We start from the raw sequence: 26,979 nt of genomic DNA, 5'->3' as shown, positions 1-26,979 counted from the left end.
CAGCAGGCCCTGGTGGGAATTGTTGGATGAACAAGCGCTTGTGTTACTGAAGCTGACCCTCTCATCCTGGTGCTACTCTCTGGGGAGAGACAGGTGGAAGAGAAGGAGTTGGCTTTGCACAGCGGCGGCTTGGCACAGTGGTACCGGGCTGCTGAGTGTCCCAGGGTGTCCGAGCTGGGGGGAGGGGGCTCAGCCACTTCACACTTCCTCCATTTCATTAAGACCTGTAAATTTTCTCATTAATATACTTAAAGTTCGTTTTAAGGGGAACAAGCAAGAGATAATTGATAATAAACTCTCCGTGAATGCCCTCAGTTTACTGTAGGTAATTTATATCCACGGATAGCGCCTCTCACTCCCAATTACCCATTTAGCTGCAGCGTAACAGCAGTTCAACCAGACTGATGCCAACTTTTATATATTCCAGCCTGAGAGCCATAAATACCTACAATGGGGGGGGGGGGTCTCACTGGGCCTATTGCAGGTTTGTATTAAGATTTAAATATTCATACAATTATTAGTGATTTATTAAAGAGCACATGACCTCTTCTAGAAAGTTCTAAATCTTTACCAAAAGAAGACCTGACCCTCCCTTCCCCTGCTCTGCCCCCACCCCCACCCCCAAATGGGCTGCTTTTCTGAAGCCATGTGACATCATAGCATCGCCTGTGTTTCCATGGTGATGGCAGGCAAGGTGAGGCAGAAGCCAGGGATGGGGGCCAGACCCAAGAGAGCTGGGCTTCTGGGGGTGGGATCTCCTGGGGGACAGGAGGAAGCTTGGCCTCCACCCCGAAGCCTCCCTGGGGCCCCCTTTGGCATTAGCGCCCTGTTTCTCCAAGATTCTCGATTCCTTCCCTTGACTCCATTTCTGCGTGTCCCTTTAGAGCTCTTGACAAGGATGGCACATCAGCCTTTGCCACCCGCTTCTCCCTCCTTTCTTTCATTTTAAAACATTCCACCCAGGCGTGGTGGTGCACGCCTTTAGTCCCAGCATTCAGGAGGCAGAGGCAGGTGGATCTCCGTGAGTTTGAGGTCAACCTGGTCTACAGAGTGAGATCCAGGACAGCCAAGGCAACACAGAGAAACCCTGTCTCAGGAAAAAAAAAAAAAAAATCCACCCTGACTGCATCAGGATGAGAGGGTGTGGCCGGAGCGAGGGTTCCAGAATCCCAGGCCCAGAGAGGGCAGTGGCTCACCTCAGGCTGCACAGGAAGGGCTGGGCCACTTCTCTCCTTCTTCCGTGTTCCCTTGGGCTCCTTCCCTCTGCTTCCTTCCCATGTTCTTCACTCAAGACCTCAGGAGCCTATTAAAGGGGTAGGGAAGATAATGAACCCACCAGGAAAACATAGAAATCAATATTAGGAGAAAAAAGTACAGCTGCTGTTAAGTGAAATAAACAAGCTGGTAATTATTTGGACAGCAGATAATTAAAATGGGGTGAGGGCTCATTACTGTATTGTCAGGGGTGTGATGGCCATGGCCAGACCCCCTCTTCCCAGCTCGAAGGCTGAAGCCAGGCTCCCTCCCTCCTCTCTGGGGTCCCTAGCTCCCACCGCCTCTACCCGTCTGCACAGCCTTCTGCTTGCTCCTTGGTTGCAGTCTGAAGCACAGTGAGCGCAAGGTGCTCACTGCCTCTTCCTTTCCCAGACGGAGAGCATCACATGGCTCTCGGGGCCCCTCAGCCTCTGGAAAGGACAGTGTCTCAGGCCTCAGGTAAAGGTGGGCACCAGCTGATCACAGTGAAGCCCCAGACACCTGTGGATGGCAGTGAGTCGCCAGCCACCGCCTGGCCTCAGGGCATCCACTGGAGGCTGGGGGAGCTCCGGGGAGGGCGAGTGCTGGCCGAGGGAAGGAGACTGAGCAGTGGAGTGGTGTGGGAGGGGACTCCCCCTTGCCCTGCTGTGACCCTAATTTGTAAAGTTGAGACCTTGAGAGACACTGTCTAGTCGGGCTTTGGCCTGCCAGCTTGTTTGGTCAACAGTGTCTAAAATGTTTAAATCAGCTGTCACCGCTTTACTGCGGGAGCTTCCACGACAGTGTGGCTTTCCAGCTTCTTGGCCAGCCTGCCTCAGTGGTGGCAGTTGCTGGATTGAGCTGACCCTGGGGTGGGCCCAGCACTCTCTACCTCTATCTCTCCAGCCGAGTGCTGGATCATCCCAGATGAAAGTGGCTGGCCCGGGGTCACACAGCCAGGGAGAGCAGAGTGAGACCTGCTGTCACTGGCCTCCAAATTCCAGCCCCTGAGCGGGACACTGCAGAGAGGAGGTGGCAAGGACATGGGTGTGCCTTGGAGGGTGCTGTCTTAGTGAGGGTTTCTATTGCTGCGACAAAACACCATGACCAAAAAGCAACTTGGGGAGGAAGGGGTTTATTCGGCTTATACTTCTGCATCACTGTTCATCCCTGAAGAAGTCAGGACGGGAACTCAAGCAGGGCAGGAACCTGGAGGCAGGAGCTGGTGCAGAGGCCATGGAGGGGAGTGCTTACTGCTTGCTCAGCCTGCTTTCTTATAGAACCCAGGACCACCAGCCCAGGGATGGCACCACCCACCATGGGCAGGGCCCTTCCCCATTGATCAGTAATTGAGAAACGCCTTATAGCTGGGTCTCATGGAGGCATTTTCTCAACTGAGGCTCCTTCCTCTCTGATGACTCCAGCTTGTGTCAAGTTGACACACAAAACCAGCCAGTACTGTGCGCAGTCAGATGGAGCAGGCCACCACCTGCACAGCTGACCTCTGACAGCCCATGGAAGATCCAAGAACAAGCCTCACATGCCCAGGAGGGATGGCCCACAGGAGGTCACATGACTCAGTAGAAGCACTGGGAGTGGGTGGGTGCCCTGCAGGCTGGGGACTTGCACAGGCATGGGAGCTGGAGGAGCTGGCCTCTGCCCTCTGAGGTTACAGCACTGGTGTTATATCCGAGGTTAGTGGGAGAAGATGAGGTAAACTAGGTGGCCTGGAAGCCATGGAGGAGTAGGCAGGAGAGCGGCTTGAAGGCACCTGGAGCTAGAACAGTGGGCCTAGATTCTCTGAGGTGCCTTGGGAGCTGGTGACCCAGCTGACAGGAAGTCCTGGGGAAGTCAAGACTGTGTCAGGAGTGCCTACTCTGACCCCACACTCCACCCCCACCCCCGGCTGTCTTGGAATGTGCTCAGTGGCAGGAGCTGGGCCCTCCATAGTGTCTGGATTCCCTCGCTGCTTCCTGTATTAAGAGTGGGGTCAAGAATTTAGCCTCTGAGAACTGGAGCACTGGTTAGCTGGAGACCTGTGGTCACAGGGTCATCGTGCTGGTTGTGGGTATGGCTCAGGAAGAGAGTGTGACCATAGATGCTGGAGGGTGGACCATGGCAGATGTGGTTCTGGGAGGCTGTACCAGGATTTCCTGCTGTGGTGACGAGGCCACTCCCTGGGGCAAGACCTGCGTCTAGCTGTGATCCACACACTGTATTCAGCAAGATTGCTGTCCGTGCATGCCCTGGTGAGCCACTTGCCTGCGTGGAAGGAATCGCTCCTTCACTGGCCCAGACCTCAGTTTCTTCATCTCTGAGCTGTAGAGTATAAACAGTAGGTCTTTGCCTCCTGGAATCCTTGTGAGGTTGAAGTGAGAAGGCAGTGGGTTGTGGGAACTACGTGTAAGTACAGGGTGACCACAGTCCTGTAGTGTTTCATAGGACCCAAGGGCTGATGACTGTGACCCACCTTGTGTCTGCAGCCTTCAGACACAGCCCTGCCCCTGTCCCTGTCCCTGCCCAGCCCCAGAGCCACCCCAGCTCAGCTCTGGCTGAGCTCCGTTAAGCCAGTGAGATATGAAACGCCATCACATCCAGGATGGGGTCTTTAATTAAATTAACTGCCGGCAACATTGTAAAAACGCTGATGGGGTCATAAACAGCCACGTAGGCAGTGGCCATCCATCAGCGCTGTGTGTTTGCCAGGGGCCACACCTGGCTGCCGTGGGATGGACACACCAGACTGTGGCCACATTTTTGGAACTACTGACATCCTCTCCTAGCTTGTAAGTTTACCTGGTGAAGGTCACAGATTTTTCAAAACTGGGGAGGGCTTGGGTGCCGACAGGGAGGACACCCTCCAGCCTGCAGGCCAGTGGAGCTGCCTCTAATGCACAGGCAGCGTGAGAATGCCCAAGCTCCTCAGCTGCTCACTGTGTGACCTTGAATGGGTGCTCTCCCTCTCTGAGTCTGATTATTCACTAGACAGACAAGAGGCCTCCCTCCTCTCCAGCCTGCCTCCCTCCTCTGTGGCGTTCCCAGCACCCTCCTGGCCTCCCGCCCTGCAGGGAACTCTGCCAACAGTTCCTTTGTGTCTCCTTCAGCGGAGGCCGCCACTGCCCTGGCAAGGCTCATGTGCCGCCTCGCACTGAGCAGTGACAAGGGACCTGGGCCCGCCAGTGCCAGGTGCCAGGTGGAGGGAACACACTGCACACAGGCACACATGCCATCTCCACCTCCATGCAAACTAGAAGGAGGCCCACAGCCACATGCCACCGGCAAAGTCAAAGCAGGAAAAAGTCTCCTTCCTCCTTCCCCCCTTCCCCCCTTCCCCCTGGGCTCTGTGACCACATAATTACCCCGGATTCCATTCTATTTAATTGTAGCTTATTAAATTCTAACCAGCCAATTATCAACCACAATTACAGCTTAATTCAGGGACACAATAGCTATTTTATCGTTTGTTAATCAAATGCTTATTTAGACCTCAGTTTTATTAACTATTTCTCAGGCCTGAGGCAAGGCCCCTTGGCAGGAGCGGGGGGGGGGGGGGTCCTGAGTAGGACCCAAGAGCCTGTCCCCCATCACAGCTCCTCCAGAGCTTTCAAGTCCCCTTTGCTGGTAGACTTGAGAATTCCTAGTGATGGCAACCATGTCACTCAAAGGGTGGGTGCTGGATAGAGTTGGGGCACCTGAGTTAGTTCGTTGGCACAGCTAAACAAACCACACCGTGCTCCTTGCCAGGCCCCGCATGAGTGCTGGACGGATGCTGCTGGCGTGCCTCTGTCAGAGAAAGAGCAGGGGACCTCAGGCTGCAGCAGGTGCCTGGAGAGCAGACTGGGAAACAGTCAGGCTGGCAGTGGTCACCTGAGCAGTGTGCAGCCGTCGGGGCTCCCAGAGGAGGTGGACACTAGAGCTAAGGCTGAGGGTCCGAGAGGGGGCGCTGTGGGAAGAGCAGGAGTGAGTTACAGAGAGAACAGGGCACATGCAAAGGTCTGGTGGTAGGGTAAGTTTGGTGGGCTTAAGAAGCAGGGGCGGAGGGGGAGGTGGTTGTTAGGGCAGAGCCAGGCTGAGGAAACGCCATATTGTGACTACTTATCCGCTACTCGCGGGGTATGTGGCTGGTCTCACATTCATTTCTCCTCTGTGCGGCAGCAGGAGGCAGTCAGGAGCCCAGTACAGCTGCCAGCTACCATGCCCAGTCTGCAGCAGCCAGGGCAGGGTGTCTAGCCACACACCCCACTCAGGACCATCCTTGGAGCTCGTCCATAATGCCACACTCCTCTGTGGCAGTTCTGTCTGCCTGCTTGTCTTCACGATGCTTGTGGCACGATGTTTGTGGCCGTTCTTGTGTCCAGGCCCCTGGAGCCCACTGGGAAAGAGGGTGACTTTCCTCCAATCTTGGGAAGGTGGCTTCTGCTTCTGTGACACTTTCATGCGCATATCACCATGGCAACCGGAGTGTGTGCACACGTGTCTGAGAGCAGGTCGGGAGCAGCCATACCTTCTGGGACCCTGTGAGGTCTGTGTCCTCCTGTCACTTCTTCGTGCATGATCCCAGACGGAAGAGACCAGCATTGTCACTACAGCCTGGATGTTGACCTGTCCCCAGGGAGCCCTGTGCGGATGGCAGCCATGACTGGAGAGGCAGATGGCCAAGAGGTCGCTGCTCTGGCCCTGCCTCCTCCTAGGGGGTTACCACTGTGTGTCCTTTCAGAGATGGGGCCATGTGGCTCTTTCTAGGTGGTGTGGGATCTGCAGCCAGGCTGTGTGAAGCAGTTGGGGGGCAGTGTGAAGGGTTGCTAGATTTCTAGGGATTGCGAAGGTTCCTGGGGTGTATTTCTGGGCCCGTGGAACCTTGTCTTCACTTTCAGACAAATTCACAGCTCTGAGTTGCCACCTGGAACCCCACAGCTCTCTGTGTGCCCCAAGACCTGCAGTCTGCAGGGGACAGGGGACTTGCTACCACTCCGGCATTTCGCCTTGTACTTCCTCTCTCTCCCCTCCTTCCTTCCCTCCCCCTCCCAGAATATATGTACCCTTGTATATTAGGTCTTTGTAGTCAATCTTCCCATTACAGAATTTAAAAAAATATTAATAATTGAAATAACTCTTGAAGCTGTCTTAAGCCCTGAGGAATCCCAGCCCTGCATGTGTGCAGGCCCCCCAGGCTCCTGTACCCCACTGATCTTCTCCCCCACGCCCAGTGGCTCATGGCCTGGAGACTGCTCTCCCTAGAGGAGGGCCTTTGCCTCCTCAGGGCTTAGTTCTGTTTTTTGAGGAAGATATTTCTCTTCCCAGTGAACTGCTTGATTTGTTGATTGGGTGGAAGGAACAGAGCAGAAGTTAGAAGTTTGTGCTGTCTGCTCCCTGCCCTTCATTTCTGGACTCTGGTCCCTTCCCAAGCAATGAGTTCAACATTCATTCACCAAACACTCTCTGGGCACTCTCTATATGTCAGACATTGGTCTGGCTCTGGAGATAGGCAGGAGGTTAAAAACACCCAGCCACTGTTCTCGAGGCATCGACACACTCAAAACTGGCAATATGATTGTTGTCTGGGGGCTCAGAGGAGTGTGGCCAGCACTGTCTGGGGTCAGGAAAGCTTGGTGGAAGGAAATTGGAGCAGGCATTACAAGTGGAGCAGAATCCAGCAGGAGATGTGCACATCGATCTGCGGGGCAAAGGTCCTGACTTCAGGTGGCTTCGGCTAAGGAAAGAACTGGCCCCTATGGCCAGGAACTCAACCCTACCTGTAACTCTGGCCTGGTGGAATTCCACCTGTCCCTTTTCTGGCTATCTGCCATCTCCGGTCCGCTATTTCAGACCTCACCTTGTGTTTGGCCTTGCTCTGACAGACACGGCTTGCAGGGCTAGCCCTCTGCTGTGGGAGGCACAGAGCTCTGATTCTGTCCCCTCATCCCAGCCAAGGTCTTGGGCCCCTATCTTTGCAAAGGAGGATCTGCAGGACCACTAGCCAGGCGGGGTGGTTAGAGGAGGAGCCAGGGGTAGGGTCAGCGCGTGGCCTGCTCAGTATTGGCTTTCTTGGAAGAAAAACAGGTGCTGTCAGCCGGAATGTTGGACGGGGTGGGGGTGGGGGGCCTGGAACAGGATGTGCAAAAGCTCTTGAGGGATTTCAGGTTGTCAAGATACCACCTGATATAGAGGGAGTCCCCAGGGTGGGGCTGGAGGGGAAGCTCAAGCCCTAGACCAAAGGCAACATTTTCCTGAAGCATTTCTCTCTATCCTGGGTATCCATATTGCCTGGGGAGCTGGGACACCTAGGCCAGAGGGACCTTCAAAGAGCCACCATCTACAGATACGCCTCTGGAACGCTGCCCCCCACCCCGCCCCAGCTCACAGCATGGGGAGCACAACGGGTAGGCTGGGGGACAGGCGAGGCTGGAACACAGCCCCTCCCCCTCCAGTCCCAGCCTATGTTTTTCAGGGGCAGAAAAGCAGCTGGCCATCCTGTCTCTGGCTGTGTTCACCCCACGCAGGGCACCGGGAGGATGGAAGGAGCGGGTGGCAGGAAGAAGGAGCAGGGTGCTGGCTGTGCCGGGAAAGAGCTGGCTCCTGGCTGCAGCTGTGGGAGCCCAGGTGACATCCCGCCCCCACCCCTCCTACCCCGCTGGCTGGGGTGAGGCCTTACTCAGTAAATGCAACTTCATTAATAGCTTGATTAATCACACCTCATATTTTCGTGGTGCTTTTAAAAATAAAACATTTGAAAGCATGTTCACACCCACCCTGGGCCTCTGAGATACACAGGAAGCTCTCATCTTCCCCACAGCTGTGAGGAAAGTCATGGGGCTCAGCTTCACACAGAGACATGTCCAATGTACCTGAGAGGAGCTGGGCGTCCTGCAGGGAGGGGCCTTGTGTGCACCTGCACATGCTGGCGGACTTCTCTGCCCGATCTCTGGGTCTTCTCATAGACCAAGAAGGAAGGGCATAGCTTTTCATTTTTAGGGAGAATTGAGGTCATTCAGTCATTCAACAAACATTCTACTGCCATCCAAGCCAGACCTGGGCTCCTGCCCACAGGAGTCATGGTCTGAAGAGAGGCAGCATGCAATCAAACCCACCACAATCCTGCGTGTAGCCTGTATCCTGGAAGGAGGCTCATGGGATGGGATAGATGCTCAGGTGGGTGACTGTCCTGATTTCATTTCCGCTGTGATAAAAAATATCAAGACAAAAAGCAACCTGGGGGAGAGGAGATCCTTTCAGCTCACAATTCCAGGTTACAGTCCATTATTGTGGACAAATCAAGGCGGCGGGAGTTTGAAACAGCTGATCCCATCACACCCAGTCCAGAGCAGAGAAGAATGCATGCTTCCTGTTCAGCTGGCTTTCTGTGCTCTCATACAGTCCAGGATGCCCTGCCGTGGGAAAGGTGCTGCCCACAGTGAGCTGCATCCTCCTATGTCTATTAGTAAGTAATCAAGACGATTCCCCCACAGATGTGCCCACAGACAACCTTAACTAGATGATCCCTCATTGAGACTCTCTCCCAGGAGCCTCTAAACTGTGGAAAGCTGAAAGTTAAACAGTGTGGACCTGAGGCCTCAGAGGAGCAGGCTCCTTTGCTGGTACTTCCCAGGTGGACAGAATGGGCCAGGCACCTGCTGTCCATTTATCTGTGCCCACCCTCCTCCAAGACCCTCCCACAAGGTAATGTCCTGGCCTGGGGAGTCTTCCTACAAACTGAGCAGTGAAACCCCAAGTTCCTTCTGGGTCCTGAAGGCCTCTGTTTCCTCCTAAACTCTGAGGTGCTCCCCACCACACACATCTCCAGTCCTGCTCTGGCCATGGTGGTCTCAAACAAGCCCAGCTACTTCCTGTGAGCTCACTGTTCCCTTTTTAAGCCTAAGCACTCTTTAGCCTGGTCATGGCGTTTGGGGTACTGCTTAAAAGTCCCCCCCGAACCTGCTTCCCTCTGGATCCCTGTTACCCCATCTTTTCTGAAGTATCACTTCCCCTGTTCTCCCACACTCCTGTAGTGTGAGCAGTGCTTGAACTGGGTTGTTCCCCAAGCCTCTGGGAGAGGGCTGCTCGCCTGCTTCTGCAGCGTCCCAGGCCCGGAGTGCTCTCTGGCATGCAGCAGGCACTCAATTTGTGTGTGCCAAATGAAAGTGTACATTTCAGGTCACAGAAGAGGTAACAAGGTCCTTTACCCAGGACTCTCTGTCTCTTTCTACCACTGACCCTGGGAGTTCATCTAGTTTTCTTTCTGCTTCTAACTACCACCCTCTGGCCTGCCTCTTTATGCACACACACTTGCACATGCATGTAGACACACATGCTCACCCCTCATCCCCAAGAAGGCATGGGGGGAGGGGACAGCTACAGTGTTGCTCCTGTCTTACTGGGGGCAGCGTGGGCAAGAGTGCCGGCTTCTGACAAATGAGCAGCCGAGCTCTCCTGAGAGAGGCAGGGGCTACTCCTTACTTCAGGGCCAAGCCATCTGCATACCTAGCCTGCAGTCTCTGGTGACCATAGCCTCATAGCAGCCCAAGAAAGCTGCTGGGCCTCATTCTGTGGCTAGGAAAGCCCCAGGTGGGCACAGTGGGAGAAACCCCTGGGGAACTAAGCTGAGTGGGCTTCCAGATGTGGCGGTAAGCCCTGCACTTGCCCACTCCCCAGATGTGGCGGTGAGCCTGCACTTGCCCACTCCCCAGATGTGGCGGTGAGCCTGCACTTGCCCACTCCCCAGATGTGGCGGTGAGCCTGCACTTGCCCACTCCCCAGATGTGGCGGTGAGCCTGCACTTGCCCACTCCCCAGATGTGGCGGTGAGCCTGCACTTGCCCACTCCCATGCAGCTCCAGGAGCGGCCTGCAGTCACAGCGTGCCCTAACAGTTTCCCTGTGTTTGGCCCTCAGCAGTCCTAGGGTGACAGCAGTAGGCAACCCTCCCAGTCTGCACTGTGAGCACCTATACTAAGTCGCTTTGAGACAGACAGCAGGGATGTGTGGTTTTCGGGTTGAGACGGGCTTGGGAGGTGGGTACTGTAAAAGTAGACCTTTCTGCAACGGAATGGGAGGGTGGCAGATGGCAGAATGGAGTGTTCAGGGTGCCAGCCAAGGCCTTGGCCCCATCCTGAAACACCCCCGTCAAGCAGGCAAACAGCGGAGGTAGAGCAGGCAGGCCCAGCTGAGGCAGTGGGGAATGGGGCGGGGGGGGGGGCAGTTCTGGGCCAACTAGAGAATTCAAGTGCTTCATACCAGGGTCCTAGGTCACTCGGATCTGAGTTTGCACTGCTGGGTCCCATCCGGGATGGCAGGGTTCATATAGAAAGTGTTCAGTGTAGTGGCCCACACCACGGCGGTGGTGGTGGTGGGGGGGTTTAAGGCTCTCCATGCTACATGCAGTGTAGTTCAGGTGAGAGAACTCTCAGAACATGGGAGCAGGGATAGTGTGCAGATGCCCACCACAGGGGGAGCAAGAGAGAAGCCAGCTCTGACCACCGAGACAGCACCCTGTTGTCCCTAGAGGAAATGGCCCAAATTTACCACTCACCCATAAGTGTCCTTGATAGAGGACAGGGCTACAGCCTGGAAGGTACCCCTGGGGCCTCCTGATAAATACCCTCACCCCAGAAGTGGGAGGGAGGCCACACCAGAGTGGCGTGACGGAGGCCCTGGAGAAGTGAGCTATGTCCCTTATTGGTCACAGTACATTTATTTTTCATTAGCAGTTAAATGCAGACATGAGGGATTGTGCTGGGTTCAGCGGGCGGCTGACGTGAGTAGGGCTTGCTGCGCTGATCGATAGAGAGGCGGGAGGCTTGAGCACCCACTCCCTGCTCTCACACCCCACAGGGGACCCGCGCCCATCCAGCTCTGAGCAAAGAGACGGGCGGGCGCCGCCTATGATGCTGAGCCTCTGCCAGTTAAGGGGAGGCAGAAGCAGACCCAGACCTGCCCTGTGGTGGCTCCTTCCAGGGCCCTGCCTTGGGGCTAGCTTGGCCGTTCATGTGTGCAGTCCTGGGGACTGCTGAGAAGCTGTGGCTTGAGAGTCTAGCATGCCTACCAGCACTCATCTTACACCCACACCCTAGAACTGACTCCTGAGCCTCTCCCCGTTTCCCCCTTCACTCTCCAAGCTCAGCGGTCTGAATGAGCCCTAAGGTGTACCAGTGAGCCGGACTCAGACTTCAAGCGTTCCCTGAGCTTGAAGGCTGTGGGTGGAGCTCAGCAGTGGAACATGTGCTTTGCAAGCTCCATGCCCTAGGTTCAACCCTCAGCACCCCCACACACACACTCAGAGTGAGTGGTCATAGGGTGGTCCCCCTGAGCACTTCCTGAGCTTAGGGTCAGAGCTGGGGTTCTAGGGGAAGTGACTTCTGCTGAGGCCTCGTGTCTGGCAGTGAAAGGTCTGGATTCTCCCCGCTCTGTCCTAATCTTCCACATTCCTGAACCTAACACACACCCGGCCGAGGGTGGTCTGGGAAGGGCAACTCCGTTGTCACTGACTGCTTGTGCTCGGCCTTTATTACAGAGTTGCAGGAACATGCAGGGAGGTGGCTGGGGAAACAGCCACAGGAGGAAGGCGCAGGTTGGCCGCGGAGGGGCCAGGGAGGGGAAAAGATGCGTTAAAAGGAGGAATGGGATCTGGAGGCAGCGCAAAGGACCGCCGCTGGCAGCCTCTACCTTTCTGAGGAGGCGTTTCAGAGCAACCAACCTCATGAGGTATTCCAGAATCCCCGTGAGCCACTGGAGTGACCCCATCTCACAGAGGCAAAGTCGGTGATTTCACCTAACACCCCCCCCCCCGAGGTCTCCAGGACCAGGGAGCAGAAATCACTTCCTAGGGAGTTCCCCCACTTCTGTGCCCAGAGGCCCCTATTAATTTGTGTGTTGGTGGGATATTGCTGCAGTTTTGAGGGTTGGCCAGGCCAGCTGGGCCGTTTGGTGAGCAGCATTCCCGCCTCCTGGGTGTCCTGCTGGTAGACAGACATATCACACTGCTCTGGGGATTTTACCTCCACCAATGCCTTGGAGCCAATTACCCATGTAATTAGTAACAAATGACTTGTGGATGGTGGTAGGTTTGAGTTAAAATTAGAAGGAAACCCATATTCAGGTCTCCTTGAATGGATGGGAGTGGCCCAGGTCCTGGAACTTCCAGGAAGACTCTGCTGGCGTCCACCCTGACATGTCTACCCATCATGCCTCCCCAGCCCTTTTCCCACTTCACCCCTCCCCAGTCCTCCATACTGTAACTCCACCCAGCACCCCCTTGCTGCCCCTCAAAGTTACACCCTGGGTACAGTCCCCTGCCTCTCTCCATTCACCTGTACTTTAGCGTCACCTGTCTGAAGTGCCAGGCCCTCCACCTCCACCCAGGTCTACTGGGACAAGAGTCTGCTAGGCCAAATCCCAGAACGTCTCCTAGTAGAATATGGGGTTGTCTTTGCTGTCTTATGTCCAAAGCCTCCTGAGTGCCGACACCTGCCTTACCCTCACCGTGACACCCTAGTCGGAAGGTCACGGTCCTTTGGTACGCTAACTTGCAGATGAAGACACAGGCTCAGAAGGGACGTCCAGTGGTTCAGCCTGCACCTGTTATTCCTTGGTCCCACCCAACACTGGGCTTTTGCTGTGTCAGCCGCCTCCACCAGTCTCAGGAAGACCTGGCTTACCCCTCCTTTCCTCCTCCTGCAGGTGCCCAGCAGAGTGCCACAGTGGCCAGCCCAGTGCCTGGTGCTGGCCCAGACCTACTTCCCCACTTCCTGGTGGAGCCCGAGGACGTGTACATCGTCAAGAACAAGCCCGTGCTGCTGGCGTGCAAGGCTGTGCCCGCCACCCAGATCTTCTTCAAGTGCAATGGGGAGTGGGTGCGCCAGGTGGATCACGTGATCGAGCGCAGCACTGACGGCAGCAGTGGTGAGTCCCAGATGGGGTCACTCGGGGGAGGCAGCTGAGGGAGAAGAGTCACGGCTGGCCTGGGGGTCTGTGAGCTCCTGCAAGCGGCAGGGCCAGGTGCAGCCGCCTCCTGCCCGGTTGCCTTCTGTGTCACCAGGGAAGGCAGAATGCCCACCCGTGGCACCCTGTGGATGTACAGAGGTCTTCTCGCTTGGGAAGTAATCGGGAAGGCCCTCACACACACTCATCCACTGAAGTGCCCCAGGGTCTCCCAGCAATGCACAAAATCCGGGCAGCCTGTCCAGAGGTACCTACAAAGACACGGGGTAGAAGTGAGCAGGTTCCACATGGTAAGAACGTATTCTCTGGTTGTGTTCTGCCGTCCGCTCAAGCATGTTTGCGTTATTTCACATTCCCTCTGACGAGGACACAGTCCCCCAAGAGATGCAGACAGTGGGGTGGCTTCTTAGTAAGAGGAGAGCAGCGTCGAGGCTGCCTCAGGGCTCACAGACATGTTCCTCGGGGAGGCTAAATGATGGAGGACTAGGAAATGGCCAGAGAGAGAAGAGGGAGAAAATACCCCTGACCAGGGACGTAGCCCAAACAGAGACCAGGCATGCTGGTCATGGCTCAGCAGTGAAGCTGAATGAAGGTGCATGAGTGTACACAGGGGGCCCCAAGGAATGCCACTGACCTGTGGGACTTCAGACTACAGAGTGATGTGACCAGAGCTATGGGTGACATGCAGGGAGGCCGACAAGAGAAGCAGTCCCAAGGAGACTCGGCTCAGATGGGCAGAGGGGTCCTAAGAGCAGCAGGCAAAACCAAGAAGTACCTACCCTCCCGTAGGACACCAACTCTCCCCATTGCCTTGCCAGGTCTCAGGCAACAGGTGGGCAAGGGGGCATGCACGGAGAGCCCTGAATTGGCTTCTAGTACTCCCCAAAAGCAGAGCCACAGAGGCAGCCATACTAACAGCAACATAACTAACACTAACAGCCACTAACACACATAGAACCTTCTGGTTTAGTCCTGCACCTATTTCCACCATGACCTCAGCCAGACTGATACAGCACACACTCCAGAAGACAGCCCATTTGGGACGTATAGGCCACCAGAGTGAGGGTGAGCCACAGTGCCATCCAGGCAGGCAGACAAGCAGTACTGGGATCCATTCAGATTCTAAAGAGGGGCAGGAAAGGGCCCAGAAAGGTGACCCAGATGTGGCCCTTGCTGCAGGGAAGCAGGAATGGGTAGTGGCTCCTGGGAAGGAGTTCAAGAAGAGGGGTAGTGTCCAAGTTTAGAAGTACCTAGAAGGAGGGTGTTTCCCTGTCCAAAGGGATAGGGTGAGAGACGGGACATGGCCCTTGAGGATGGCTCGGGGTTGGGTGGGAAAGTGAGCCCGGAGTGCAAACAGATGTCAGGAAAACTGTAGTCAGACTTGTTCTGTGGGAGGATCACGCAGGGCAGATGGTGAGGCTGTGGCCTGGGAGAACAGTTGGAACCACTTGCTATTGTGAATGCAAACTGAAGAGCCCCAGATTCAGACAGCATGACCTAGCCCTCAGAAGCAGGCTGCCTCACAGAGAAGACCGAGGCCTCGACCCTGACCTGTCCAGGACCCCCAAAGGGCTCCAGCCAGGTCTTCTGGCCCACAGAGAGGACAGCCATCCTCTGCCGCCAGAGTTCACAGAGGCAGGATTCCTCCCCACCACGTGCAGAGGCCCACCAGCAGAGGCCCCAGGGGCTCTGCTCCCTGGCCTGTTTCCTAGGCAAGCGACTGAGCTCTGCATTCTGCACTGTTCCAACCGTATCCGTACCTGCCGCTTGCCGCTTCCTTCCAGCAAGCCCCCAAGTATTCCTTGCATACACTCTATGCCAGGTTAGCTACTGAAGATTCAGCCCCCACAGCTCTCAGACTGCGGACTCCCACCTGCAGGAAGCTCGGGAGCGTAGCTCAAGAAAGTTCTAGATAGTAACAGTACCTCCCAAGACTAGAGGTGTCGATGGACTTCTGACTGTGAGTGCAGCTCCAGAACCCACGTTGTCTGGGCATGAGAACCTCAGGAGACACCCTCTCCAGCCCCAGATCAGTTGTTTCATCAGTGAACTGGAGGGGAGTGGCCTTTTCAGGTTGGAGGAGAAACCCTGTCATTGCATAGGTAGAGTAGCGTTTGATGTGTTCGTGAGCCCTGCCATGGACCTGTCCTCCATGGACACCCCTCCTTACCTGGAACAGCATGCTGCCACAGGTCTCAGGTGCAGAGTCTGCCTGGGGCCCAGGCCCTTTCTGACTGAGCACCTTGCACCTTGGCAGCTCACACTGACAGTGCCCACCCTGTACCCCCATTGGCACCTGTGCTGTCCTTCCATATGAGCAGAGAAGCGGAATCATGGGGACATATCTCATTCCTGCGTAAGGGCTAGGGTGGCAAAGGGGCTCTCACAAGAGACAAAGGCCCTCCATTTACCTTCACTTCCCATCCAGAAGGCCAGGGGAAGCCTGGAGTCTGTAAAAGCAAGCACTGGCCTCTAGTACAGACTGTAATTATTCATTGTTAAACTTGGTGCTTATTAAAATCAGTTAGAAGGGACCCACTTTGACTTCAGGGTGCCCAGATAATCTTCCACCTCCCAGAAACACTCAGCAAGTCTCCACTGTGGATTCCCATGTGTGCGCATATACATTCACACACGTACGCCGCCCCTAGTCCAGCCACCCTAGGGTCCCTCCTTCTTCTCCAAGGCTGGCACCTGCTCATATTTCCTAGTCGGGCTGATACTGCCCCACTTAGAATCCATTCCCAGGATCAGGCTCCTTAATGACCTGCTGGAAGGCGGGGCAGGGTCTGGTGTCCCCCTGCTCACAGCTCCCTCTGCAGAGGTGTGGCCTGAAGCTAGGTCATTGTGGATAAAAGTGCCCCCTGCTTCCCCCCTCCTGCTTCACGGCAGCAGAAGGAAGAGTGGGAAGGGGTTGAAGGACAGAAAACAAAGTACTCCAGTGTAGTGCTGTGGCCCCCAAGCTGAGCTGCCCTGGCGTGGTAAATAATGGGGTTTGGGGGCCACCAATGGCCTGTCCACCCAGAGGACACTCAGTACCCCAGGCCAGAATGTTCTGGAGGTCATCCATCCCTGATCCTGACACAGGAAGAAGGGAAAAGTGACCCTGCTCCACCCATGACTCTGTCTAGGAGGCCCCAAGTTTATGAGTGCTTGACAGGTGGCTGATGCCTAGGGCACTTCTCCTGCACCCAGGTCCTGTGAAGGGCACCTTGGTTCTTAGCCCCACCCAACCCTACACTCGAGAGAGTAGGAATATCAGGAGAAAGTGTCCAGAACAGAGATAAGTTGCCTAGTAATCATCGCAGCCAGAGGCGACTGTAGACATGGACACCTGTATGAACTAGCCAGAGGATGGGACGGGTGATACACACATCTGGGTCCCAGTGCTACAGCTGGAAGACTCCATGAGGGGGTCTGGGAAGGGGTCAGGGAGACATGTTAGAGAAATGAAGAAGGAAAGCAGTCTCCCAGGCCGGCTGGCTCAGCTGGGCTCACTGCTCCTGCAATGCAACCCTAATTGAATTTCTCTGTTAACAATGGAAACACATTGGCGGCTGGCCTCTCTCTCTCTTTCTGATAAGCCAGTGACCCAAGGGAAATTGGGGTCAGGAGGAGGAGAAATTGGAAACAAACAGTCTTTTCTCACTCCTGGGACAGTGGTTTTGGCTGCAGACTATGGGTGGGAGGTGGCATGGAGACGGACCAGCATCCCCCATTCTGAGTTGTCAAAGGGACCAGGCCCCTCCCCCAAGCACCCTACTGTCTGGTTCTGGTTGCTGCAGAAGGTGGGGATCTGACTGGGATGGAAGAAGGGTTTCTCCCAGTACACCCAGACTCCTCCAACCACCAGCCCCGTTGGCCCCCACTTGCTGACCCTTACCCCCTTGTACTGTAACCCCCTGGGGGATGGATGAGCATGCTTAGGCCACCCCAGCTGACTGTAGAACACTGACCACGCTGGATTCAGACCACCCTGGTGCTTGGGGCAAAGCAGGTGTTCACTGCACCTGCTTCTCTATCCAGAGTGGGGCACCCCCACGGAGCACAGAATAGGAACAGTTCCAGGGAAGGGAGCGGCATGAGTGAGATGCCACCCTGGCACGTGGGAAACCCTGAGTCCCAGGAGTCTGTTTCCATCCTGCCTGGCAGCTGTAATGATAATAGCTGTTACATTATCACCTGTCAGATCTACCTGCTAGCCCTCCGGGGAGGTGAGCAGACTTCCCTACCCTCGCCTACCTACAAAGAGCTCAGCCTGTCTGCTGCACCCTTCCTCTCTGGGGCTCCTGGAGGCCAAACCTGCTGCTGACCAAAGCCCCAAGAGTAACCACTTGGGAGATTTTCTGTCCGCGACTTACTTGAGACAGGCCTCAGGTGACAGAGCAGAAGGAATGGAAGTCCTAGAAACCATACTCCTCGTGTCCAGGAGACGTGTCAGCGTCCCTTGTAGTCAGCCTGGAGTTCCCTCCAGGCTGAGGGGGGCTCACAGTGTCCACAGGCTGCTGTGGGTGGTACAGGGCGTCGTCAGCTGTCCAGGACAGGGAGACTCAGTGTAACCCTTGAACCCAGCAGGGCTGCCAACCATGGAGGTCCGTATCAATGTATCAAGGCAGCAGGTGGAAAAAGTGTTCGGGCTGGAGGAATACTGGTGCCAGTGTGTGGCGTGGAGCTCCTCGGGTACCACCAAAAGTCAGAAGGCCTACATCCGGATTGCCTGTGAGTATGGGGCCAGGCCTGTGATGTACAGGAGCGGCCACTAGAAGGATCCCCTGGAGAGGGGGCAGGCTTCCTGGAGGTCACCGTGATGGGTGGAGGAAGTGCCTGGGGATGTAAATCCTCCCCGTGTCCCCCGGTGCACTTGGCACTTCTTGCTGTCATGATGATTCTTGCAGGACCACGGGCCAAGAGCCAGTCAGGCTAAGCCAGACACTTAAGGACACTGTTTTCTTCCTCCAGATTTGCGCAAGAACTTTGAGCAGGAGCCACTGGCCAAGGAAGTGTCTCTGGAGCAGGGCATCGTGCTGCCCTGTCGCCCCCCAGAAGGCATCCCCCCGGCTGAGGTGAGTGGGGCTGCAGGACCCACTCTACAGGGGCACAGGGCTCCCAGACCTCTTATCCCACCTAAAGCTCAGGGTCCTGGCCGCCACCTCCCAGTGGCCACTCTGTCCCCCGGTCAGGCCAGCACGGGCCAGCCATGGAGTGGCGTGGCTTCTCCCCCTAGGTGGAGTGGCTCCGGAACGAGGACCTTGTGGACCCTTCCCTCGATCCCAATGTGTACATCACACGGGAACACAGCCTCGTGGTACGGCAGGCCCGCCTGGCCGACACTGCCAACTACACCTGCGTGGCCAAGAACATCGTAGCCCGCCGCCGCAGTGCCTCGGCTGCTGTCATTGTTTACGGTGGGTCCTGGGGCTCCCCGGTCATAGGAGGAGGTACTCAGGTACCATCAGGGAAGTCATGGCTTGTAGGATGGAAAGGCACGGAGCGAGGGCCAGGCTGACCAGACAGTGTCCTGACTAGGAAAGAGGCCAGAGGTACGTCTGGGCAAAGGGCTGGGACAGGTGTTGGCCGCTTGTGAGTGGGGCACAGCGCAAGAGATGAAGAGACAAGATGAGGCTCAGGGGGACATAACAGGTCATCCTCGTGCTTCTCAGGCCCCGGAATGGGAAGTAGAGCCACATAATATGGGACCCCCAAGAGCAGGCAGAGGGAGATCGTACAGGATCAGCCCTTTGAGATGCTGGGCTCCAGCTGGAGGTGCCCTGTGAGCTACAGTTTAGCCTGGCTGCCCCGACACTTGCCAGGAGGGCCGAGTATCTGAAGGTGCTGCCAGGCCTTGCGGTCCAGCGGCCTAGGTTTGGCCCTCCTCGGTATTCCCCCAGCACCGCAGCCCACTCACTCCCAGCTCACAGGCCCTTTGCCCTCCTGCCCCATCCCTTGGACCAGCATGTCTGAGGATTCCCCCGCTCCCTGACCCCAGTCCTTCTCTATCCGGCCAGTGAACGGTGGGTGGTCGACGTGGACTGAGTGGTCCGTCTGCAGCGCCAGCTGTGGGCGCGGCTGGCAGAAACGGAGCCGGAGCTGCACCAACCCGGCACCTCTCAACGGGGGCGCCTTCTGTGAGGGGCAGAATGCCCAGAAAACAGCCTGCGCCACTCTGTGCCCAGGTACCAGCGGCCACCGCCTCCTGCATCGTTCCTCACCACGCCATCTCCGTGGCCTGGCTCCATCGCACCCACCAGCCTGCCCCCCCCATGGCTCCATCCCACCCGCCTGCCATGCAGGGCCAGGCTCAGTCTGAGGTGGGGATCAGGGTGCAGTGTGCTCAGAGTCAGAGCTCAGTCTGTGTCCAGGCCTGGGCTCAGTTTAGGGTCTAAGGTGCAGTCTGAGGACAGGATCTAGGCTCAGCCTGGGGCTGCACATCCACCTGTGCCTGGGACCAGAAGGGCAGTCATGTGACTGAGAGCCCTTCCCACCTCAGGACCAGGACAGCCTCCCTGGGTGGGGAGAGCCAGCAGCCCCTGGCATCATCGCGTCTCCCCGTCATTAGCATGTGTCATCAAGGCTAGCTGGACAGCCCAAGGTCCTACAGATTGGAGAGCTTGACCCTGGCATTGTGCCCAAGTCCAGGCCAGCTTGTCCTGCCTGGTCCAGACGACTAGTGGGGCCACCCAGGCAGGCCGCCCAGGCCAGCTTCCTAAGCTGATTGGACTGTTTGCTTTCTGCCTGTGTCTCTCTTGTCCAGTGGATGGGAGCTGGAGTTCATGGAGTAAGTGGTCAGCCTGCGGGCTTGACTGCACCCACTGGAGGAGCCGTGAGTGCTCTGACCCAGCACCCCGCAACGGAGGTGAGGAGTGCCGGGGTGCTGACCTGGACACCCGCAACTGTACCAGTGACCTCTGCCTGCACAGTGAGTCTTTTCGGCCCCAGGGTCCCCTTGAGTTTGCCAGAGTTGGCCCTGTCCAGCCCTACAGCCCTTGCCATAGTCTGTGTCTGTCCAAGGCTTGGGATCCCGGGGTCCCCATCATCTCAACACCCATCCGCGTGCTCATACGGTCTCACCACCTTCCTCCCGAGACACGCACAGATGTGAACCTTGACTCATGTACACCCATCTGCTCTCCCACAGCCTTGAAATTATCCCATCCCCCAAGTGCACACGTAAGTCCTGTGGGGATGCTGGGCTTGTGAGGCCTGTTAATTACAAGGCCATAACTAACAATTAAAGATCTCTGTTGGATTTTTTTCTCTAGACTACACCCTCCCCTATTCTTTCAATTAAAAACCTAATTATCTGTGTCAATTCCTTTCTGATGGACATTTCTTCCATTATGCAAAACTCTCAAAAATCAATAGAACTTCCTCCAAGTGGTTGGTCCCCCCACCCCACCCCAGTTCCAGGGCTGGTGGTATCACAGGGCTCGATCTGACCTGGAAACACATGAGAAGCTGATCACCCACGCATTTGTCTGTTGTCCATTACTATAATGAAATAGCAGAAGAGGTTTATTAGTTTTAGAGGCTCAGGTTCCACATGATGCTGGCTCCAGCAAATGTAACCCCCACCCAAGCCACGTTACTTAGTGGCAGATGGTGCCATGTCAGTATTGCATACAAGAGAGAGATCACAGGTCAGGGAGAAAGAAAGACAGACAGACAGACAGACAGAGAGATGGACACCGCCCCCCCATGGACTGGGGTCAGCACTTACAATGATGTAATACCCTCCCACTAGGCCCCACCTCTTAAAAGATCCCACTGCCTCTCACAGTGCCACACTGGGGACAAGACTGTAAGACGTGAATCCTTAGGCAGGCGTGTGTAAACCATAGCACCGTACTTTAGGTATCCCAAGAGTACACCTTGCCCCTGCCACCCTGACCCCCAGCCTAGCGGCCAAGCATAGACCACTCACCCCAGGGAAGTAGCTCTTCCCCTCCACGCTCCTGGTAACCTCAGGCCAAATCTTATGCCTGTGAGGACTTGTTCAGTCCCAAGCAAGGAGGTGACAGGTACAGGACTAGAAGGCACACACGCCAATACTATGCTCCCTGCCTCATGGTCACTGCCCAGGGAGTGCTGAGCCCTTAGTCTCCTGGGGTGTAGGCCGTGGGCCTCTCCTCACCAGCCCTGCAGCCCTGCCGTTCCCAAGGCCATGCTTTCTCTTGCAGCTGCTTCGGGCCCCGAGGACGTGGCCCTCTACATAGGCCTTGTTGCTGTGGCTGTGTGCCTCATCTTGCTGCTGCTTGTTCTCATCCTCATTTATTGCCGCAAGAAGGAAGGGCTGGACTCAGACGTGGCCGACTCCTCCATCCTCACCTCAGGATTTCAGCCTGTCAGCATCAAGCCCAACAAAGCAGGTGAGGTGTCGCCCCCCCCCCCGCCCCCGCTCTCCTGCCTGAGTCCTCAAGGCTGGGGCTGTTAAGGAGGACTCCCTCTGAACCACCAGCTGAGTCTGTCTTTATCCCATAGACAATCCCCATCTGCTCACCATCCAGCCAGACCTCAGCACCACCACCACTACCTACCAAGGCAGTCTATGTCCCCGGCAGGATGGGCCCAGCCCCAAGTTCCAGCTCTCTAATGGTCACCTGCTCAGCCCACTGGGTGGTGGCCGCCATACGCTGCACCACAGCTCACCCACCTCTGAGGCTGAGGACTTCGTCTCCCGCCTCTCCACCCAAAACTACTTTCGTTCCCTGCCCCGCGGCACCAGCAACATGGCCTATGGGACCTTCAACTTCCTCGGGGGCCGGCTGATGATCCCTAATACAGGTAGGACCCGAAAAAGCATGAGGGGCTAAGACTAGTCTTATCTTCCCAGAGAAAGCCAAAACAGCCCAGATGTTCCTCCTGAGTGCACCGGCCTCTGGAGTGGCTGTGTCTGGCCAGCAGGAAAGGATGTAGTTTAGGAAAGAATTCAGTTGGAGGAGCTACAGTGAAGCCATGGATAAGGGTCTCCTTGCTGCCTGTAGACATGAAAGTATTGTCTGTTCATTTATCAGATAGTCAGCCTTACATGTGGTGGGCTCTGCATTAGGCCCCGGGCTCAGGAGCAGGGCAAACACGAGACCCCAGAGACTCAGAAATGACAAGACAGCAGAGCACCCCTGAGAACCTCCACTGCATCCTGGGTCCCATCCACCGCTCCACAGAAGCACCTCAGACGGGGACCCTGAGACCTCTTGGGCCATCTTTGAAGAAATCGCTGCAACCACTAATAAGGCTCACCATCCCACTCTGAAATTCTCTGTTCCCTGTCTTTAGGTGACCCCATGTACCCCTAATCATTCCTCAGAGTCCCTCTCTGTGCCATTCCTGTCCAAGTGATCTCACCTACTCCTCCATCCCAGCCCCCAGTTCTCCCAGGGCCAAAACTCTACACTCAGCTGCCTCTGGGCAGCTCCATCTGGATGTCTCACAGCACCTCAGAGTCTCTGTGACTAAAACAGAATCGTCTCCCACCGTCTCCCACAGTACCTCCTCTCGGGCTTTCCCGAGCTCACAGCTCACACAGTCGGTGCCTGAGCTAGAAACTGGCTGGGGTCACCTTGGCTCCTGCTCTTTCTCCTTCACCCTCACCACCAACCCGCTGTAGTCACACGACGTTCTGTGTGCTCGCCCTTCCCAACAGCTCTGCCGCCGCCGCCGCCGCCGCCACCCCCTCCTCCTCCTCCTCCCCCTCCTCCTCCTCCTCTCCTCCTCCTCCCCCCTCCTCCCCTTCCTCCTCCTCCTCCCCTTCCTCCTCCCCCTCCTCCTCCTCCCCCTCCTCCTCCCCCCTCCTCCCCTTCCCCCTCCTCCTCCCCCTCCTCCCCTTCCCCCTCCTCTTCCCCCTCCTCCTCCCCCTCCTCCCCTTCCCCCTCCTCTTCCCCCTCCTCCCCCTCCCCCCTCTCCCCTCTCCTTCCTCCTCCTCCCATCTTGCCCTGATACTTTAGCACACCCAGACTGTCATACCCCTTATCTCATCCCCAGCCCCCAAACATTCACTGGATGAATCCAGAGTTGATTGCATCTCTCCCTGACTTAACTCCTTCTGGGTTCCTATTGCTCCCGACAAAGCCCATGTGACGAGGCTGACGTGACCCACCCCTGCTGGCTGGCTGCAGTGTGCTGTCCCCTCCTATGTGCACTTCTGTATATGACAGCCGCTCTAGAGCCTTGGCACCCCAACACACCATGCTGCCCCTTGCTCATAGGATCCACCCACCTTCCCTAGCACCTCCTCTGCCATTGCCGTCTGTGCCTCACCGCCCCCCCCAGGACAGGGTCTGATAAATCCTCCTGGGGCGTCGAGGTGAGACAGTACCTGTCAGCTCCAGCAGAAAGGCAGACGGATGGTGGGTACTCGATGGCCCCGGCATGTGGGAAGCTGCCCATTCCCCCTGCGTGCCTTACTGATATTTACTTGGCTCTCTCCTTGCTGGACTGAGAGCTAGCACTTTTTCCTCTCAGTTTTCTGGGTGCCCAGCATGTGAGTGTGTGCGCCTCCCCACAGCCAGCATTCACACCAGGATGTACGTGATCGTCACCAACACTAGCAGCGCCAGGCTCTGGAAGCAGCACAGGCTAGTGAGGGAAGCACCTGGTCAACAGAGTCCCTCTCCTGGGCGTCAGCTCTGTGACACAGTCACAGACCACTCATGATGGACACAGGCAAACATCCCGGAGTGCACTCACAAACCCACAATTCCGATGTCAGGAGGCCGCATAACCCTATGGGGCCGTCACTGTATCTTTACAGACTCTAATGTCCTTAGATAGCACTTGACCCTGGAGCTACATCTGTCTGCTTTAAGGATGAAGTCACAGAATGTCTCCCCTTTTCCTGTTTGAGCTGAGAGGTTCTTCCTCGTGCAGGGCTTCCTGTCCTCGGAGCAGGGCCTCGCTCTGCTCTCTAATTCCTCAGCTCTGTCCTTGCTGGATCCACCCAAAACTCCCCTCCCCGCCCTGCACTGGCACTGCTGCTGAAAGCTTCTGGGTCAGGACACATCGTGGAATGGGAGGACCTCTGGGCCGTCGATGCTGGCCATGGAGGGCTGTTAGAGACCGTCACCACCTGCAAGGGTGGAGACGGTGGCTGGAAGCGACCAGTTCTTAGAGGGGACAGGATACTAGAGGAGGAAGGACCCCCGTCGGGGAACCACTGAGTGTAGAAAAGGCGGGGCAGAGTACTGCTGGGATGACAGGGAAGGGCCTTGCATGGCAGCCTGGAAGATGGGGAAGGTTTGAAGCAGAAAATGCTCTGATCCCAAATAATGCCATTTGGCTAACAGGGGAGGTAGAAACAGTGTACGTGGCCTCTTCTGGCCTAGTTATACATTTTCCAAGCTGTTTTACCTCAGACATTCTTCCAGTCTCCCTGACTCACAGTCGTGCCTATGTGGGTGGTGGGACAGTATGGCGGTCCTTGAAGCACCCTTGTCCCCAGATGAGGCTGGCTACAGGGGAAAGTCATGGGTCTGGCTAGTTCACGGGGTATTGGGTATCTGTAGCAATAAGCCTGACCCTTTGCTCTTACAGGAATCAGCCTCCTCATTCCCCCAGATGCTATCCCCCGAGGAAAGATCTACGAGATCTACCTCACACTGCACAAGCCAGAAGACGTGAGGTGTGGGCCTGGGCCTCGCTGTGGTAGGGGGTTGGGAGGGCACCCACCTGCTGCCCTGAATCACTGGCGCGCGCACACACACACACACACACACACACACACACACACACACACACCCTGCACAGGTGCCCAGCACTGCTGTGCCTGTTCTGACCTGGCCTGTGGGAGGACAGGGATGAGGCACACTTAAGCTCACCCTGCTTTGCAGCTCCTGCCCCTAGGGTCCCAAACCCCACAGTCTAGGACCGGCCACTGACGCCTTTCCCTCCCCACCCATATTTCCCCACTTGAGGTTGCCCCTAGCTGGCTCTCAGACCCTGCTGAGTCCCATCGTTAGCTGTGGGCCTCCAGGAGTCCTGCTCACCCGGCCGGTCATCCTGGCCATGGACCACTGCGGGGAACCCAGTCCTGACAGCTGGAGCCTGCACCTCAAAAAGCAATCCTGTGAGGGCAGCTGGGAGGTAAGCAGGGAGCAGAGTCTGAGGCTACCCCACCCACCCGAACCCTGGCTGAGTGGCCTTCAGCAGCTGTGTGGTCCTGAGTCTCCCTAGCTTTGGCCACTTCTGAGGGCTGAGGGTGGCCTGGTGGCTTTGAGGACTCCCAGCTGGTTAGGAACTGACCCACCAGGCCCCGCCCACAGGATGTGCTACACCTCGGGGAGGAGTCGCCATCCCACCTCTACTACTGCCAGCTGGAGGCTGGCGCCTGCTACGTCTTCACTGAGCAGCTAGGCCGCTTTGCCCTGGTGGGAGAGGCCCTCAGTGTGGCTGCCACCAAGCGTCTCAGGCTCCTGCTGTTCGCTCCCGTGGCCTGCACTTCCCTCGAGTACAACATCCGTGTGTACTGCCTGCATGACACCCACGATGCACTCAAGGTACTTCCCCACACAGCCCTGTGGGCTGACCACCCCGCCCTAAGCATACAGACGCCCTTGTCTCGGGGGCAGCAGGGAGGGATACTCCCACCCTTGGGCCTTGCTGACCATCCGGGCACCACAGGAGGTGGTGCAGCTGGAGAAGCAGCTGGGTGGACAGCTGATCCAGGAGCCTCGTGTCCTGCACTTCAAAGACAGTTACCACAACCTACGCCTGTCCATCCACGATGTGCCCAGCTCCCTGTGGAAGAGCAAACTCCTGGTCAGCTACCAGGTGAGGCCCACGCCATGGCCAGAGCGCCACAGTCTGGTGCCAGGCACGCTGGATGCCACCTCTCTGTCCCTCTCCGCAGGAGATCCCTTTTTACCACATCTGGAACGGCAGCCAGCAGCATCTGCACTGCACCTTCACCTTGGAGCGCATCAACGCCAGCACCACTGACCTGGCCTGCAAGGTGTGGGTGTGGCAGGTGGAAGGCGATGGGCAGAGCTTCAGCATCAACTTTAACATCACTAAGGTGGGCAGGAGAGTGAGGTGCTCCCACCTCCAACCGCCCCAGAAACACCCCATCTCTGGGCCTAGCTGCCAACCCACCACCAGCCCTACCCACTCGGCTCCTTCCAGCTTCTTCCAAGTTGCTGGGGACAGAGGTGCAAATGAGATCTGGGGAGGGGAGTCAAACAGGCTGAGGAGGAGGAGGAGGAGGAGGAGGAGGAGGAGGAGGAGGAGGAGGAGGCAGAGTCGGCCTGAGGCCCTGGGAGGCTTCCCCAAAGAGGGACTTTGTCCTGGGCCCTAAAGGGTAAGTAAGAGCAGGACGGCAGCAGGACCTGAGTGGAAGCATGTGAGGAGATAAGAGCAATGAGTGTGCACGGCCAGCAGAGCAGTGTGTGTGTGTGTGTGTGTGTGTGTGTGTGTGACTAACACTGACTGTGACTCTGGCCAGGTGGCTACGTCTCTGAGACCCACAGAGTAGGGCCCCGGAGCATACGGGGGAGGATGCCCAGTGCCCTGCTCTCCCCGTTGTCTGGGGTGGTCTGGGAACTCCCGCAGCCCTGGCAGCAGTGGGCAGAGTTCTAACTGGCACCTGTTGCATACCTCCCACAACCCAGGACACGAGGTTTGCTGAACTGCTGGCCCTGGAGAGTGAAGGGGGGGTCCCAGCCCTGGTGGGCCCCAGTGCCTTCAAGATCCCCTTCCTCATTCGGCAAAAGATCATTACCAGCCTGGACCCACCCTGCAGCCGGGGTGCCGACTGGCGGACTCTAGCCCAGAAACTTCACCTGGACAGGTGGGTGGAGATAGGCAGAGGGGGACTGGTGGGGGAA

At 56.7% G+C, this 26,979-nt stretch overlaps 1 protein-coding gene across 2 annotated transcripts in view; it reads left to right on the top strand.

The window, feature by feature from the left end:
- The window catches only part of Unc5a (unc-5 netrin receptor A), a 58,848-nt gene that overhangs the window by 30,522 nt on the left and 1,347 nt on the right, over positions 1-26,979 (top strand). Inside the window, exons 2-15 of one of the 2 annotated variants that reach the window (XM_059262891.1) lie at positions 12,905-13,126; positions 17,741-17,884; positions 18,125-18,228; positions 18,390-18,570; positions 19,171-19,338; positions 19,917-20,081; positions 21,343-21,531; positions 21,644-21,946; positions 24,692-24,779; positions 25,072-25,240; positions 25,420-25,653; positions 25,778-25,927; positions 26,007-26,171; positions 26,764-26,942. In XM_059262891.1, coding sequence (XP_059118874.1) covers positions 12,905-13,126; positions 17,741-17,884; positions 18,125-18,228; positions 18,390-18,570; positions 19,171-19,338; positions 19,917-20,081; positions 21,343-21,531; positions 21,644-21,946; positions 24,692-24,779; positions 25,072-25,240; positions 25,420-25,653; positions 25,778-25,927; positions 26,007-26,171; positions 26,764-26,942 — 2,461 coding nt within the window. The remainder of the gene's footprint in view (positions 1-12,904; positions 13,127-17,740; positions 17,885-18,124; positions 18,229-18,389; positions 18,571-19,170; positions 19,339-19,916; positions 20,082-21,342; positions 21,532-21,643; positions 21,947-24,691; positions 24,780-25,071; positions 25,241-25,419; positions 25,654-25,777; positions 25,928-26,006; positions 26,172-26,763; positions 26,943-26,979) is intronic. The other variant, XM_059262890.1, reaches the window with a different exon arrangement.

This window comes from Peromyscus eremicus, chromosome 5, assembly GCF_949786415.1.
Source record: "Peromyscus eremicus chromosome 5, PerEre_H2_v1, whole genome shotgun sequence".
Lineage (NCBI taxonomy): Eukaryota > Metazoa > Chordata > Mammalia > Rodentia > Cricetidae > Peromyscus > Peromyscus eremicus.
The sequence above is the reverse complement of the archived record's forward strand: the minus strand, read 5'-3'. Positions and strand labels throughout refer to the sequence as shown.